General features: G+C 33.6%; 1 protein-coding gene across 6 annotated transcripts in view; it reads left to right on the plus strand.

Annotated features, from left to right (window-relative positions):
* GPC5 (glypican 5) overlaps positions 1-13,766 on the plus strand; it is a 1,274,841-nt gene that overhangs the window by 419,686 nt on the left and 841,389 nt on the right. Inside the window, exons 7-8 of one of the 6 annotated variants that reach the window (XR_011428046.1) lie at positions 1,552-1,872; positions 4,763-5,139. The exons of 4 other annotated variants lie outside the window; for them this stretch is intronic. Coding sequence is in view for 1 of the 2 variants with exons in the window: in XM_023621716.2 (XP_023477484.1) it covers positions 1,552-1,557 (6 nt within the window). In the remaining variant the exon portion in view is untranslated. Of the gene's footprint in view, positions 1-1,551; positions 5,140-13,766 lie in introns of those variants that run through there. One more of the 6 variants, XM_023621716.2, reaches the window with a different exon arrangement.

The following is a 13,766-nucleotide window of genomic DNA, read 5'->3' on the forward strand; positions in this document are numbered from 1 at the left end:
TTCTCCTTTTTACTTATCTCTAATCCATCATCACAGTCTTTTAATTTCATCTCCTATATATCTGTTTAATTTATCTACCTCTTCTAACTCCATGCCTATTGTGCTTTGAGACCACCACCAATTCCTATCTAGATTAGAACAATAACTTCCAAACCTCTTTTAGAATCACTGGTCCAGAAAATATCGTGAGAAAATTATCAATAGTTGTCGCCTCGAATTCCTCTCCTACACTCATTACAGGACACACTGCCTTCTGGTTTATGTATCTACCACCCCACTGAAATGGTCTTGCAAAAGTCACTAGTTATCTCTTGTGGCAAAATCCAGTAGACAATTATCAGTCCATTGGTGGACTGATTATGTCAATGCTCATTTAAAACCATTCAAGTAAACATTATGCCATTATCATGAAATCCAGTTTCTTGGACTTTTGGTTAAATGTGGAAATTTTGACCACACGTGCATTTCTTCTCTTTTCCAATACCCCTCTAATATGGAAATAAGTGAGTATAAATGTATTAACTCACAAGGAAAAATAGAGTCCGATACATTTTCCATGCCAAAGGAAATTGACATGTAGCATAAATTGCAATCCGAATACATGTAGACAGGTTTACTTATAAGAAATGAGGCAATTCATCTGGGGTACATAGAAGCACCAGACAGCATCAAAGACAGAGATGGAGTGCGGGATTAAATACATGAGTATTGTTTAACTCCCGTCAACACTGCATCCCAAATAACTTACCTTCTCTTTCTCCCTTTTAGTCCAGAGGTGCATTTTCTGGGAAAATATTGTGCCAGAAATGTTTCCAGTTCATAACTACAGCAAGAATAGAGATCAAAATAAATGACAGGGCAGGACATAGAGGAAGTAATTGGAAAGTCATATACTGACATGCCTGTTTTCAAAATGCTGGCATGCAGATATCCACTGCCCATATAGAAAGTCAGATAACTCTTCTTTGAAGAAGCTGATCAATTCTAGAGAAAATAAATCCATATACTGACTAGCCTCCACCTGTTGAAAAGGTAACTTATCATCCTCTGTATACCCTATCTACCTACAATAACTTCCAGGTAGCGTCTAATGCCCAATATTGATGCACAATGAAGGATCACTGTACAGTTAAGGGAAATATGAAAAATTTAAATACAAAAGCAAAAAACTAAGAAAAAAGAAATGAGAAAATAGAGACAACAGAGAGTGTAAAAAAATGCCCAAAACTACGTGAATATCCTCCCAAAAATGAGAGAATAGATTTCATTCTTAAAATAACAATACATTGCTTTCAAAGGATCAATGAAAGAATAAGAAAGAACTTTGGAAAATAAGAATATATAACAATTGAAAATTCACTAGAAGGGGTTTGAAGATAAAGTCAAGGAGATATTCCAAAAAATAATAACAGGAAAAAAGAGAATGAAATAGAGAGTAAAATGATGAGACTTTAGAATTGTACTCTGGGAGATTCTAGTAAGTATTTCAGAAGAAAGAACCAAACTAATAGAAGGAATTTATCAAATAAATATTATATCAATTTTTTTCAGAAATAAAGAGTTATGACTCCAGATTCAGCCCACCAAGTGACCATGACAATGAAGGAAAACATGCACACTCGACAATAATTGTGAAATTCCTGAATGTTGAAGAGAAGATATTAAAATCTTCTGGGAAAAGAAACCAAATAAACAAATTCATACAAATGCATACAAAGAATGAGGATCAGATTTGTAGTTGCTTATCTACAAGATAATAGAAGACGTTGGAAAAACAATACCTTCAAATGATGAGGCAACTGATTTCTGACCTGAAATTCTATACCCAGCTAAATTAGCAATCAAATATGGGATAGAGATATTTTCAGATAGGTAAGGATATACAAATTATAAATTTGTACAAAGCTGCTGACAAAAGGAGTAATCGAGAAACAAGATATGGGGTCCAGGTAACATGATATTGAGTATGCCAGAATAGAGAAAAGGATGACTGTTTGTGGGAGGGAACTTTGGAAGCCAAAAGAAAAAAAATCAAAAAAGTGATGTGTTGGAATATATGGAAAAGATACTAAGCATTTGACATATCTGCTAGAGTATTTGAGGGAAAAATGAGATAGATACATAGAAAGATGTGATAGATACAATGCAAACTATGCAAATATGTAGATACCGTGGCAATTATAGATTATAGGAAAGCAAAGAGCTTTACAGGAAAGAAATATAATCATAGTGTACTGTCACCCTGATGTGAATAATATATTTGTAAACCCAACTATTATTTTGATCAAACTTTGCTAAAACTATATTAGTTGAATGAGAAAAAAGAAAGTCGGACGTGGTGGTACAACAGAAAATCAGTAAATAGTGCCCAGAATTATCAAGAAACAGGAAAACTGCCTATTTAATAAAAGTTATTTAGATATATAAGGTTAATGCCAGAACAATCAATCAGGTTGATTATTACTGCCTACAGGAGCAAGAAACATGATATATAAAATGCTTGGGCATAGGAATGCTTTTTGTTTTTACCATAAAACTTTCGTACTAAATTTTTTACTAGGTATATTTATTACTCTGAAAAGTATAAATATAATTTTAAAAACTAAAGACAAACTCTCTATCATGATTTATATGGACCTTGCATAACCTGGTCTTCTATGTCTCCAGTCTCCTTAGCTAATTCTTCCCCTTTTTTACACAAACTCGACATATATTCTCCCCATATACACAGTCCTCAATGTTTCAATCCTTTCAATATTCCAGCCTTTTCTTACTTCTAAGTCTTCCAGTCTCACTTTAAAAAAAAAACAACAAATTATTATTATTTTTACTTGGGAAAAAACAACTGTATCTTTTTCTCTGAAACTCATAGTCATCCATTATGTCTCAGTTTCTCCTAACAAAGGACATGTGCACTCTTACATTCTTCTGGGCACTCTGTAACTAACTTATGAGAGCGCTTCTCTAGAGCAGAAAAATCAAGGAAGTAAATAGCCAAGGTATTGGATAATATCCACAGTGGACTCTCCCTGTACCCATTTTCTGTACCCAAATATCTTAGTTTGCTGTTCTTCATTATTTCTGATCCTAAACTTTATCTTCCTATTCTCTATCTGATTTTAGTGTTTTGAGCCATATCTTACAAACTTGGCTAGTTTTTCAGTTTGAGCTTGGCTTATCTTTTTGCTCTGATTAAACGCTCCAGAGAAACCCCTCCTCTAGCTTTTTCTGTATATTTATTCACGTTCATAATTCTACCACCTTCATTGAATTCTGGGTTCCTAGGGTCATGGTAATTCATAGGGTTTCCCAATCAAACAGCCTCTCTTTTCTCTTCTTGTTATTCAAAGTTTTCTGAGCCACATGCAGTCCTCTCCAAGCAACTGTCATAATTTGACTTCAAATACCCCAAAGTTGGGCATGCCAAAAAGAATTCACCTAATGAGCATTTGTAGTACTCCTTTGCCATATGTAGTTTTTGACTGGCTCATGCATATTCTCAGTTTTCTGCAGGTATATTACAAGTCCATAATGCTTTGCAGACTCAATAAATGTACTCTGTAATCACTTGAATGTCATTTTATGAACGTGCTTTGAAGATGTAATTCATCAGAGCAGAGCAGTTTCTGGATATATTTCTTGCAGTTCAGCAGCACTTAACCAGATGGCCCCCTATAGTTTTGAAGGAGTTAATGCACCTTGAAAGTAGGCTGACTTATGAGAGGAATATAGTCATGGGGGATCAATGGGAAAAGTTTCTTAGGTATAGGATTTTGAAGAAGTGAAATAAATACTATATAAAGATTCATTAAAAACTAAACTAAGTAAAAGTTCTATAATAAAATTAAAATATGAATTATAATAACCTTAAGAAATGTGATGTCTTATGACTATAAGTTCTACCCTTATTATGTATTTCACATTGACGTGATGGATCTTAATCAGTTTCATTAGAAATAAAACAAATCATGAGTTTTATAGTAATGAGTTTGAATAGGCATTTATGTATCTTTTTACAAAGCAGGTCAGTTATTATTTCTGAAAAATGATCATTTTGAAATTTTATATCTGGAAATATATTATCAAACCAGGCCTGAAACTCGTTAAACAGATGGTAAAATCTAATTTAACTTCCTTTAATGCTCTTTTCCTTTTTATCTTATAAAAGCAAATGAGGTTGTTAACTTTTAATTATAAAAGTATAATTTGAATTTATTAGAGATATATATATGACTAAACAAGGTAGTTGCTAAATTTATTCTATCCTAGTGACTTCTTATTGTTCACATTCATTTTTGATCGTTAATTTAATGATAAGAAAATCTTCTCAAGGTTTTTAGCAAAGAATCATATTATCAGAAGAGAAGTTTAAAATTTCTAGAAAATATATTCTTAAAGTACTTAGTAGATATCAAAATGAAGACCTAATTCTTGAGTTTTTTATATATTTGATTTGCACTCATTAAACATATAGTTTAAATTTCATAATTTCCCATATTAAAAAGTGTGAAACCTATCTCAAACATATCAAAGTGAGTTATTTTTATACTTAAATTCTGATTTAAGTAATTGTATTTTTTAATTGATGAAAACTAAATAACAAAGTTATTATATGTCGTCCAAGAGCATAATAGCCTTATTAGAAATCTAATTTTCAATATCTTTTTCACAACTGTGCTCATACCTAGTGAATTTTTTTATGTTTCTACACTAATTCATTGAAGTGTCATTTTTTTATCCATTCTTTTTTTTCTTTTTACAGATTTTATTTTTTTCCTTTTTCTCCCCAAAGCCCCCCGGTACATAGTTGTATATTCTTAGTTGTGTGTCCTAGTTGTGGCATGTGGATGCCGCCTCAGCGTGGCTCGATGAGCGGTGCCATGTCCGCACCCAGGATTCGAACTGATGAAATCTGGGCTGCCTGCAGCGGAGTGCGCAAACTTAACCACTCGGCCACGGGGCCGGCCCCTTTTTATCCATTCTTAAAAAGACTTCTTTATCTGACATTTTAAAATGTATTTCATTTGATGCATTCGATCATGTATCACATCTCAACCTATAAATCCGTTTCTTGTATTTGTAACAAGGAAAAATATTTAAGGTATTATTCATCTAAAATAAACCTTTATGTATAATGCCATTTGTGATGCCTTTTGACTACAATCCTTCATTGTGTCATGGGACCTACCTATATTTCCTCATTGTGTCTAACAGAGTGCATGGAAAGATAAGAAATGTTCAATATATATCTATTGAATAAATGAATGAACTTTGTAATTAATTTGATCACTGCATGTAAAATTTAAATGGAGCAGGAAAGTGAATGTCCCTAATTATCAAATATTAACAGTAATATTTAAAATCATTCTAATTACAAATAATATGTTTTAAATCTTGAAATATAATTTAAAAATTCTTGTACTCTTTTACCTATTCATCCATCCATTCATTCACTGAACAAACATTGATTTAGTACCAACTAGGTGCCAGGTATAGTAACAGATACAAGGAATACAAAAATGAATAAATGAGGGCATTGATGAGAGTAATTATTTTCTAGAAATAATTACAGGAGTTATAAACTAGTCTGCTTCTGCGTAAGTGGAGGAGGGAAGGCTGACAGTATCTCTTGACTTTATTCAACAAATATTATTGAGGTTCTGCATGGATGAGGAGATTTCCTAAGTAGTGGGTATACAAAATTAACTAAGACTGTACCTACTTATAGTAACACATTCCCATAATAAAAAGATAAAGGAATTTATTCTGTAGGTTTTATAGTAAGATTTCAGATCTAGCCTCAGAGAATTAGTCATACTTCTAGGAACCTAGAAGGCATTCAGTTGAGATTGAATACACAACAAATTACCAAAGGATATTTAGTGAAACACTGTGGTAACATTTACTTCAATTAGAATATAGTTATAATTTATTTTAAGAGATACTTTGACTTGCACATAGTAGATCTGATGTGTGAATAACAGAAATACTGAACAATGACAGCTTTGTAGCAGTCAAGCTATTGCCCAAATAATTCTGCTTTAAAAAACTATGTAAAATTTAGTGAAATAATCAATAAGCATTTTTTTTTCTTATTCATGCATCTCTGGTCAGCTGTAATTCAACTGATCTTGGCTGAATTTGGCTGGGGTTTGCTTGAAGTTCAAATCTGTTGCATGCATCCTCAAATCACAGGACCTGAAGTGTGTTATTGTTATGGCAAAAGCCAGGAGTGCAAGCCCAACTGTGCAAAACATGCCAAGCTTTGGCTGCATCAGATCCTTTAAGATATTCTTTTGGCCAAAGCAAAGCCACACAGCAAAGACCAAAGTCAAGCAGTGAAGAAGGGTATCCCTCCTCCGGAGTTGGAGGTGGGGGAGAGAGTGAACAATGACCCCAAATGGTCTAATCTACCAAAATCTTGAAGATTTTAAAATAATACAGTCATCAGCATTATTTTCATTTGTTTGAAGAAGGCTTTGCATAGACAGTGCAGTAAAGAGGTACTATTTGAACTCTTCCTTCATATTCATAAGATTGCTACATGTTTTCCACTTCGATTTTATTTTTATAGACCTTCTTTGTGTACAAATCTGAAAACTTTACACTTAAATTTATTAGATTAGGAAAGGCACATCAACTTAAATCATCATATAAGAAATGTTTCTCAATATTTTTAATGTTTTGTGCTATTAATATTTTGATAGAAAAATACTTGGAATGATACAAGTTATTTCTGTCTGATATTGATTTATTTTAATGACTTACAAAAATCAGAATCAATTACTAACAGAGAAATTACACTTGAAATACAAGTCTGAGCTGCAAATGAGATTGTATTATTATGTTAAACATTTGGACTCTATTTTGTTAGGATTGGTTTATTAAAGCATAATTAGTAACATTATCAGTGGAAAAACATGTCATGCTATAATTAAATCATTTAAATAATCATTTCTTGATGCCTTAATATGCTCGATTTCTCAATTCATTAAAGTAGATAAGAGTTCTCTGTAAATACAATTTATTATCAGTAGTTTGCTTTTCTAGAAATGTTAGAAAATTTAGAATTCTGCATTAACATTTAATAACAATATGCTATTCTGATATTGAGGCATTATATTTATCTACAAAACATGTAACAAGACAGAAATATAAGATTATTGGAACATTTTGCAACATGTTTGCCTTTAGCAATTATCAGTAGTAGAATTTTTTTTTATCTTTTTAAAAATATAGATGATAATGGGAATGGACTAGCTCCAGTTTCCATCTAGGAAGAACTACTTATATACTGAGGTTATGTTTACAGGACACCAGTATTTCCAAACATAATGCATTATTTTTTGTTTCTGATATTCCATGCTTACAATTTGTTCAACCAAACAGGCTGTTAAAACTAATAGTGTAGAGAAACGAGTGTAGTGAGTCTCAGAGATCTCACTGTTCCTCCTGACCCACGAAATTTTTTACTGGGATGGGAGATGGAGATGAAGCCGTTGGGAATGTGGATTCATTGCTAATAATTATTTTACTTCCTTTAAGATGCCTCAATGGACACGAATATGGAAGTGTCCTGGGGATATTCTTTAAAACAAATACTTTCCCTAGGAAATTCAATAAATAGATCCACTTAAGTGAAATAAACTCAGTGCAACTATTTTTGCATGTGAGTGTGTATATGTGTATGTAGACACACACACATCCATGTATTATTAACTGGTTCTCAGTTCCTAAACTGTTAAGCTGAACTGAATGATCCTTCTACTGTGTTTAAGAACCACGTTAGCTTGATAAATAGACTTTCTTAACAAGAAGGACAACAAAAAACTTGGTTGTTCCTAATACTTCCCGTGATGCATCAACTACTCTCTACCCCGTTATCCCCTGCTAAACTGGACTCTGAACATCTGTTCCAATCAGAGTCACTAGTTGATATTGTTGCTGTAAATGACTTTAATAAACATTTTCTCTACCTGCTTTTATCCTAATTTAATTTTCGTATGATTCTTCCCGTGGGATCAAGCAAAAGGAATTACGTGGAGTATCTCTACATGACTCCATTAAGTAGAGTTAAGAAAGAAAAGCTGTTTTTGGAAAGTGATCAGGTTGACAAAATATCCCTCTATTAGTCAAGTCACCATGAATTATGTTTCAGTATAGGAGGCCAGAATAAAGAGTTCTAAAATTTTGTTTGTTTTAGCAGCCAACAATTGGTCACATTGCGTGTTTCAGGTTTACAAAGGAGCCTCATGGTCATACAAATGTAGGACAGGAGGAGACACTTAATTGTGTTCAAGGCTTTAAAATGAAGCCAAAGCGAGAGTTCCAGAAGTTGGCAATATCAGGAAGTCAGTGTCTGGAAGCAGGCATCCTGGGGACCCCAGAAATCTCTTCTCAGACCTCACACCCCTGGACTTTCAGGAATCTTCTACTTGTTCTTGTTTACTAAAATATAATTCATATCACAACAATATCAAAAATCAACTTAAAAAGACAGTAAGCATAAGATAGATTAAAGGACTTGCTAGCCACAATATGCCTGAGGTCTGAGGAGCAGAGAGCAAAGATATGAAGGGGGAGAACAGCAAAATCTAACATGAAAGGAATGGGACATAATGTTAATTAATTTCTTAAAGTTTTACTCCAAAGAAATAACAATATTTCTCAGATTGTCTTCTCAACACCAATTTAATAAATGTAAGTATTTTTGAAAATTTCCCTCTCAGTCCTTTTCCTTGAAAGTGAAATCCATAGGAGAATGACGGAATTTAATTCCATAGCCACCACCTCCTCAGTCCTTTTCTTAAGGGTCTGGAAGTCTTTCTTGAGTTGAGCAGGCTTCAGATTTCTTTCTGATGGCTCTACCAATCTTTGTTTATATCTGGCTTCCTTCAGCCCCAGTACTCCATAATCACCTGGGCTTTTTTGATTATTGGGTGGAATGTATGTGCTATTATTTCAATAATAATGACATAATGAATTAATTGAAATTTTATTCTTAAATAATTATGAATTTTGTTCATTAATGTAAATATTTCTAAAACATTCATAAAAACTTAAGAATTTCAAGTCAAAAGTCACTAATTTAGGAAAAAGAAACATATGATGCATATGTCTTTTAAAGAACAGACATGTACCATTTGTTATTAAAATGAACACACTGTTTCCTTCTAGAATTTTGGCTGAATTGTCTAAGGTATTGCAGAGAATCTATCAACCAGAATCTTCACTTTCTTCTTTTTGAGAATTTCAAAATTAAAATTGGCATTGATCCACCACTTCATTGTTTTCTCTTTATTGGATGAGTGCACGTGGATTGCTTTACCTATATCTTAATTTTCAACATAAACTTTTAGCAGCATCTTTTATGTTTCATCACTGTGTAAGCAGATGTGATTTTTATTCTTTTTCCTTTTCATTGAACAGTTACCTCATTTGAAATTTTTCACTTGATTTAATTTAACTTTTTTTGATGGTAGATACATCTGTTACTACCTGTATCTGGTTGTCATTTTAATGGGTTGCCTAGAAGCTGTGACCACGATAGTGGGACATTTTCCTGCTGTTCCCTTATTCTTTGTTTCATGTATTTCTATTTACAAGAAATGGAATTGGTATATTCTCATAGATTTGCTTTTTGCTTCTCCAAGTTTTCTTCCACGTTGTTTTTATTCATACCTTTGGAAACATTTGATGGTTAATTGATACATAAAACATTAAAGCTTCTTTAGAAATTTTTCAGTTTCCCAAATGCACAGTGACATAGATTATTTAGTGGTTATTACAAAATGATCTTTGGAGCAATAAATTTTCTCATATAAGGACAATTCCAAAATGTAATTTAAAAGTGATAAACTAGCCTTTGATGGCCTAGAATTAATCGACATTTGTCATTTAATCTTCATGCAGATTTAAGAAGATGATGTATTCAGAATTGGTTACATAATTTTTGGGGCCCAGTCCATAATTAAAATATAAATCCCCTTTTTCAAAGGTTGCTAAGAATTTCAAGACCACCACAGTAGCGCAAGCACGTGGTCCGTCTAAGCGTATTGCATGCCCATGAAGCTGGCCCTGTTTGTATTTTTTGAAGCTGGCCCTGTGTGTATTTTTTTAGGCTTATCATTTTCTTTGTAAGAAAGTCTTTAAATTGAGAAAGCCAGCACTGAAAAAAATCTTTGCTAGAATTTTTTAAAAGTTATAGCGTATTAGTTCCATAGAAATTAAAGATATACAGAAAGATCACATATCCAACCTCAAATTCAAAGCATAGAGTTCTTACATAAACTGTCCGATAGAACTTGGCTTTAGGACTTAATATTTCACCTATATTTCTGCTTTTTTGAACAACTCTAGGTATCATTTCTATCTTATTTTAGCCTAAAATCTGACTTCTGTAAGATCTAACTGCTCTCCCAAGTTCTGCCCTAATGAACAATTCGGAGATAACTGTATTTCCTGTTCTATTAGGTAGAACCACATGAAATTGCCAACATTCAGCCTTTTGGCTTATGAAAAAGGTAGTTTTATGTTTTTCTACCTGAGACATAGCAGCCCATTAAATGTGTGTTGGCAGGCACAATATAGCTCCCACCCCAAGCAATACCTAGCACATGCACATAACCCTTCAGAAAACCCTCGTAGATCTTCTCTTCCCCAAACTAATCATTCTTTGACTCTTCACCATTATTCATCTGAGAAATTTTCCAGACCCTTCAACATGTTGGTTGAGCGACTTCAACAATTAGGTTTATTAATTTTCCTCTTACAATTTGACATTCTTTATTGAAAAGAATGATCCAAATGTTAACTAGTAGGCTGCATAGTAAAACAAGTATACTAGTTCCCATGACCTAAACGAGTCTTTTTCCCCGAATTTTTTTTCTCATCAACTTCTAAACAGCATGTCTGCGAGCATAAACAGGTGCAATTTATATTTGAAACCTAAAGAATTCTAATTACACACATTCTTTTTATCCTTTTGCCAGCAAAGAATCCCTTCAATAATGCCCCATCTTCTATATCCTATTCTTTTTTGTTATTCTCTCTCTTAAACCTATAACAGTTTCTGTCAAGAATCACAGTTCTTTCCACTTCTGAGTTCTGAGAAGCATTCTTGCAATGGGCTCTCATAAACGTATCTGAGACAGCAGGCAATAAACTCAATAATATCAGTATAATGAATACAGTTGTACATTCTCTAAGGCTCATGTATAACATCAAAAAGCAAATCAGAAGAAAACAATTCTATTACAGACTATGGTCCAAATATACAATTTTTTGATGATTTCAACTGATATAAAAATAAGATTGATAAAATGTAGAACATTGGATTTCTAAAATTTTCATCTGCTGAACACTTTCCATCAGCAAGTTTTATCCAGAAGTTCAATACGAGAAAACCCTCACTCACATGGGAACTGCTCTCTCCACTTGGGCTCTGTATTAATCCCATTATATTGACCAAAAAAACCCCCAAAAGACATTAAAGCTGAGTGTTCAGTGGCTTAACCAAACCAAAGTTTATTTGTTTCTCGCGTGAAGTCCAATATCGGTTAGGCTACCCTCTTGCATCTTTAAGCTATGGCACTCATTACACATAACCTTGAGGTACCCAAGGCAGAAGAAGAAGAGAACTTAAGAATAAGGCAGGAGCTTTGTCCTGCCTCTGTCCCAAAGTGGCAGATGTTACTTCAACTCATAATCCATTAGTCAGATATTTTCACATGATCCCAACCTAACTAGAAGTCTCTGAAATACCTGTAAGCATATGGATATTTGCTGGAAAGGGAATGTCTGTCACAGACCTCTTTTGCTTTCTCAGACGCCTCCTGACTTCCCCACAAGAACTCCTAATGCTTTGCACAGCATGATATAAAAACATTAATCTAGAGGAGAGATTTCCCTGTGCTTCAAGCAATTCTTCATGAACTATTATTCACCAATACCAAATTTTTTGTAAGAAATTGACTGCAAAGAATCCAGTGTTTTATTTTCTGAAAGAGACTGGAATGCCAAAATTTTCTGTATCAACAAAAAGACAGAGCTGTGTTCTTTCACAGACTGCCTAGGTGAGGCAGGGGTGATGTTCGTTTTTGGAAGCTATGTCTCTCAAGGATGTCTGAATGGACAGGCTCAGGGGACACATGTCCAAGATTTCTATCTGAATGATTTCTGGGTCTACTCTAATGAAGGGGCAAGTCCAGAAAATTTAAGACTTCAAGAGTAGAGATAGAGCTTTATTCATCTTAGTCCTTCATATTTAGTCCTGAATGTGGCAACTGCTGTGTTTTAAATTGTTTGGTTGACATGAAGTCTTCAGCTGCCTGCTAGAGATTTCTAAAGCAGATCCTTTAGCATTTTAGATTAAATTTAGATTTTAGATTAGATCCTCAGCATTTCCAGAATCAGTCCTTTTCTTCTGAATCTTGTTCTCCCTTTAGAGTTTCCAATTTTTATTACAGATACCACCTGTCATATAGTCATTTGGGCTTAACGTTTCAGAGTGTCTATTGGGTCTTGTATATTCTTGACTCTTTATATAGTCAATCATATTCCAAGGATTGTTTCCACTGATTCATGACTTTCTTTCCATTTTATGTCTCCAATCTGTCATTCACATATGAACTCGCAATTGAACTAATATGATGACTTCCTAGCATCCAAACTTCTCTCTTTCAATAGATAGTTCTGCCAGAATTGTTGTCTTAAGGCAGACTTTCGACCACATTTCTCTAAGTATGTTCCAATGGCACCCAAAATGAGGGTTTTTAATAGGTGCTACATGCAGGAAAACAGAGATGGAAGAGTTAGTTTAGTAAATAAGTTTATAAAATTTTGGCTAAACAAAGTTGAATAGGGTTTGCTTTTTACTGTTGCTGTGTTAATATATATTAGAAATTTCTAAAAACGCATTCCATATGCACAATTTCTCTAATATATTTAACAAAGAAATCTGTTTTCTTAGAAGTATTCTTTCAGAATTGGCATAGATCAGACTTTCAGAGATTCCTCATTAGCAGCAGACTCACATCCAGAGGGTTTAGTATTATATTCAAAGCTCTCTACAACAAGCTTAGCGGACATTTCTAGTCTGTTCCCTCACCAATAATTCAAAGCTCTCCACAGCAGGCTTAGTGGACATTTCTAGTCTATTCTCACAGCCTTTCTTCACCTATACTTTTTGCCTTACTCAACTTCTTGTGCATCTTCTACTCCTTGTTTTTGTTCTTACTGTTGTTTTTACACAGAACCTCTTGAACCCAGTTCACAGTTTCTCTTTGGAAAAACTGAACTCTTTTATCATGAACAAATCCCCTTCCTTCTATATTAAGATTCATTGAGATTCCCCTGTTCTTACATAACACAGTCAGAAGTAATCCCTACACAGAGTGTTTCCATGCCAGGATGGAAGAGTGCTACTTTAATGGAATATTTACTGTATACCCTACAGAGTGCTAGGTATTTACATATACTCTTTTATTTAATTGTCTAATCAACCCAACGAAAAAATATTAATAAATCTATTGTATAGATTAAAAAGTACTGAGACATACACAGTTAATGGCAGGGGTGCAGGTTTTTTCTCACCTATTAGCTAGGGAAACTGTGATTTAAAGAAGATGTCACCATCTTGAAAACTTCCTTGAGTTGCTTACACTCTGTTTCATATCTCTTTGTTTTTATTTTATTTTTGTAGTATTTAGTGTATTCTACCATGTATCCTAGTGATTTGTAGCTAGATGCCATTCTTGTTAGAATGC

Source organism: Equus caballus, chromosome 17 (genome assembly GCF_041296265.1).
Source record: "Equus caballus isolate H_3958 breed thoroughbred chromosome 17, TB-T2T, whole genome shotgun sequence".
NCBI classification, from domain to species: domain Eukaryota; kingdom Metazoa; phylum Chordata; class Mammalia; order Perissodactyla; family Equidae; genus Equus; species Equus caballus.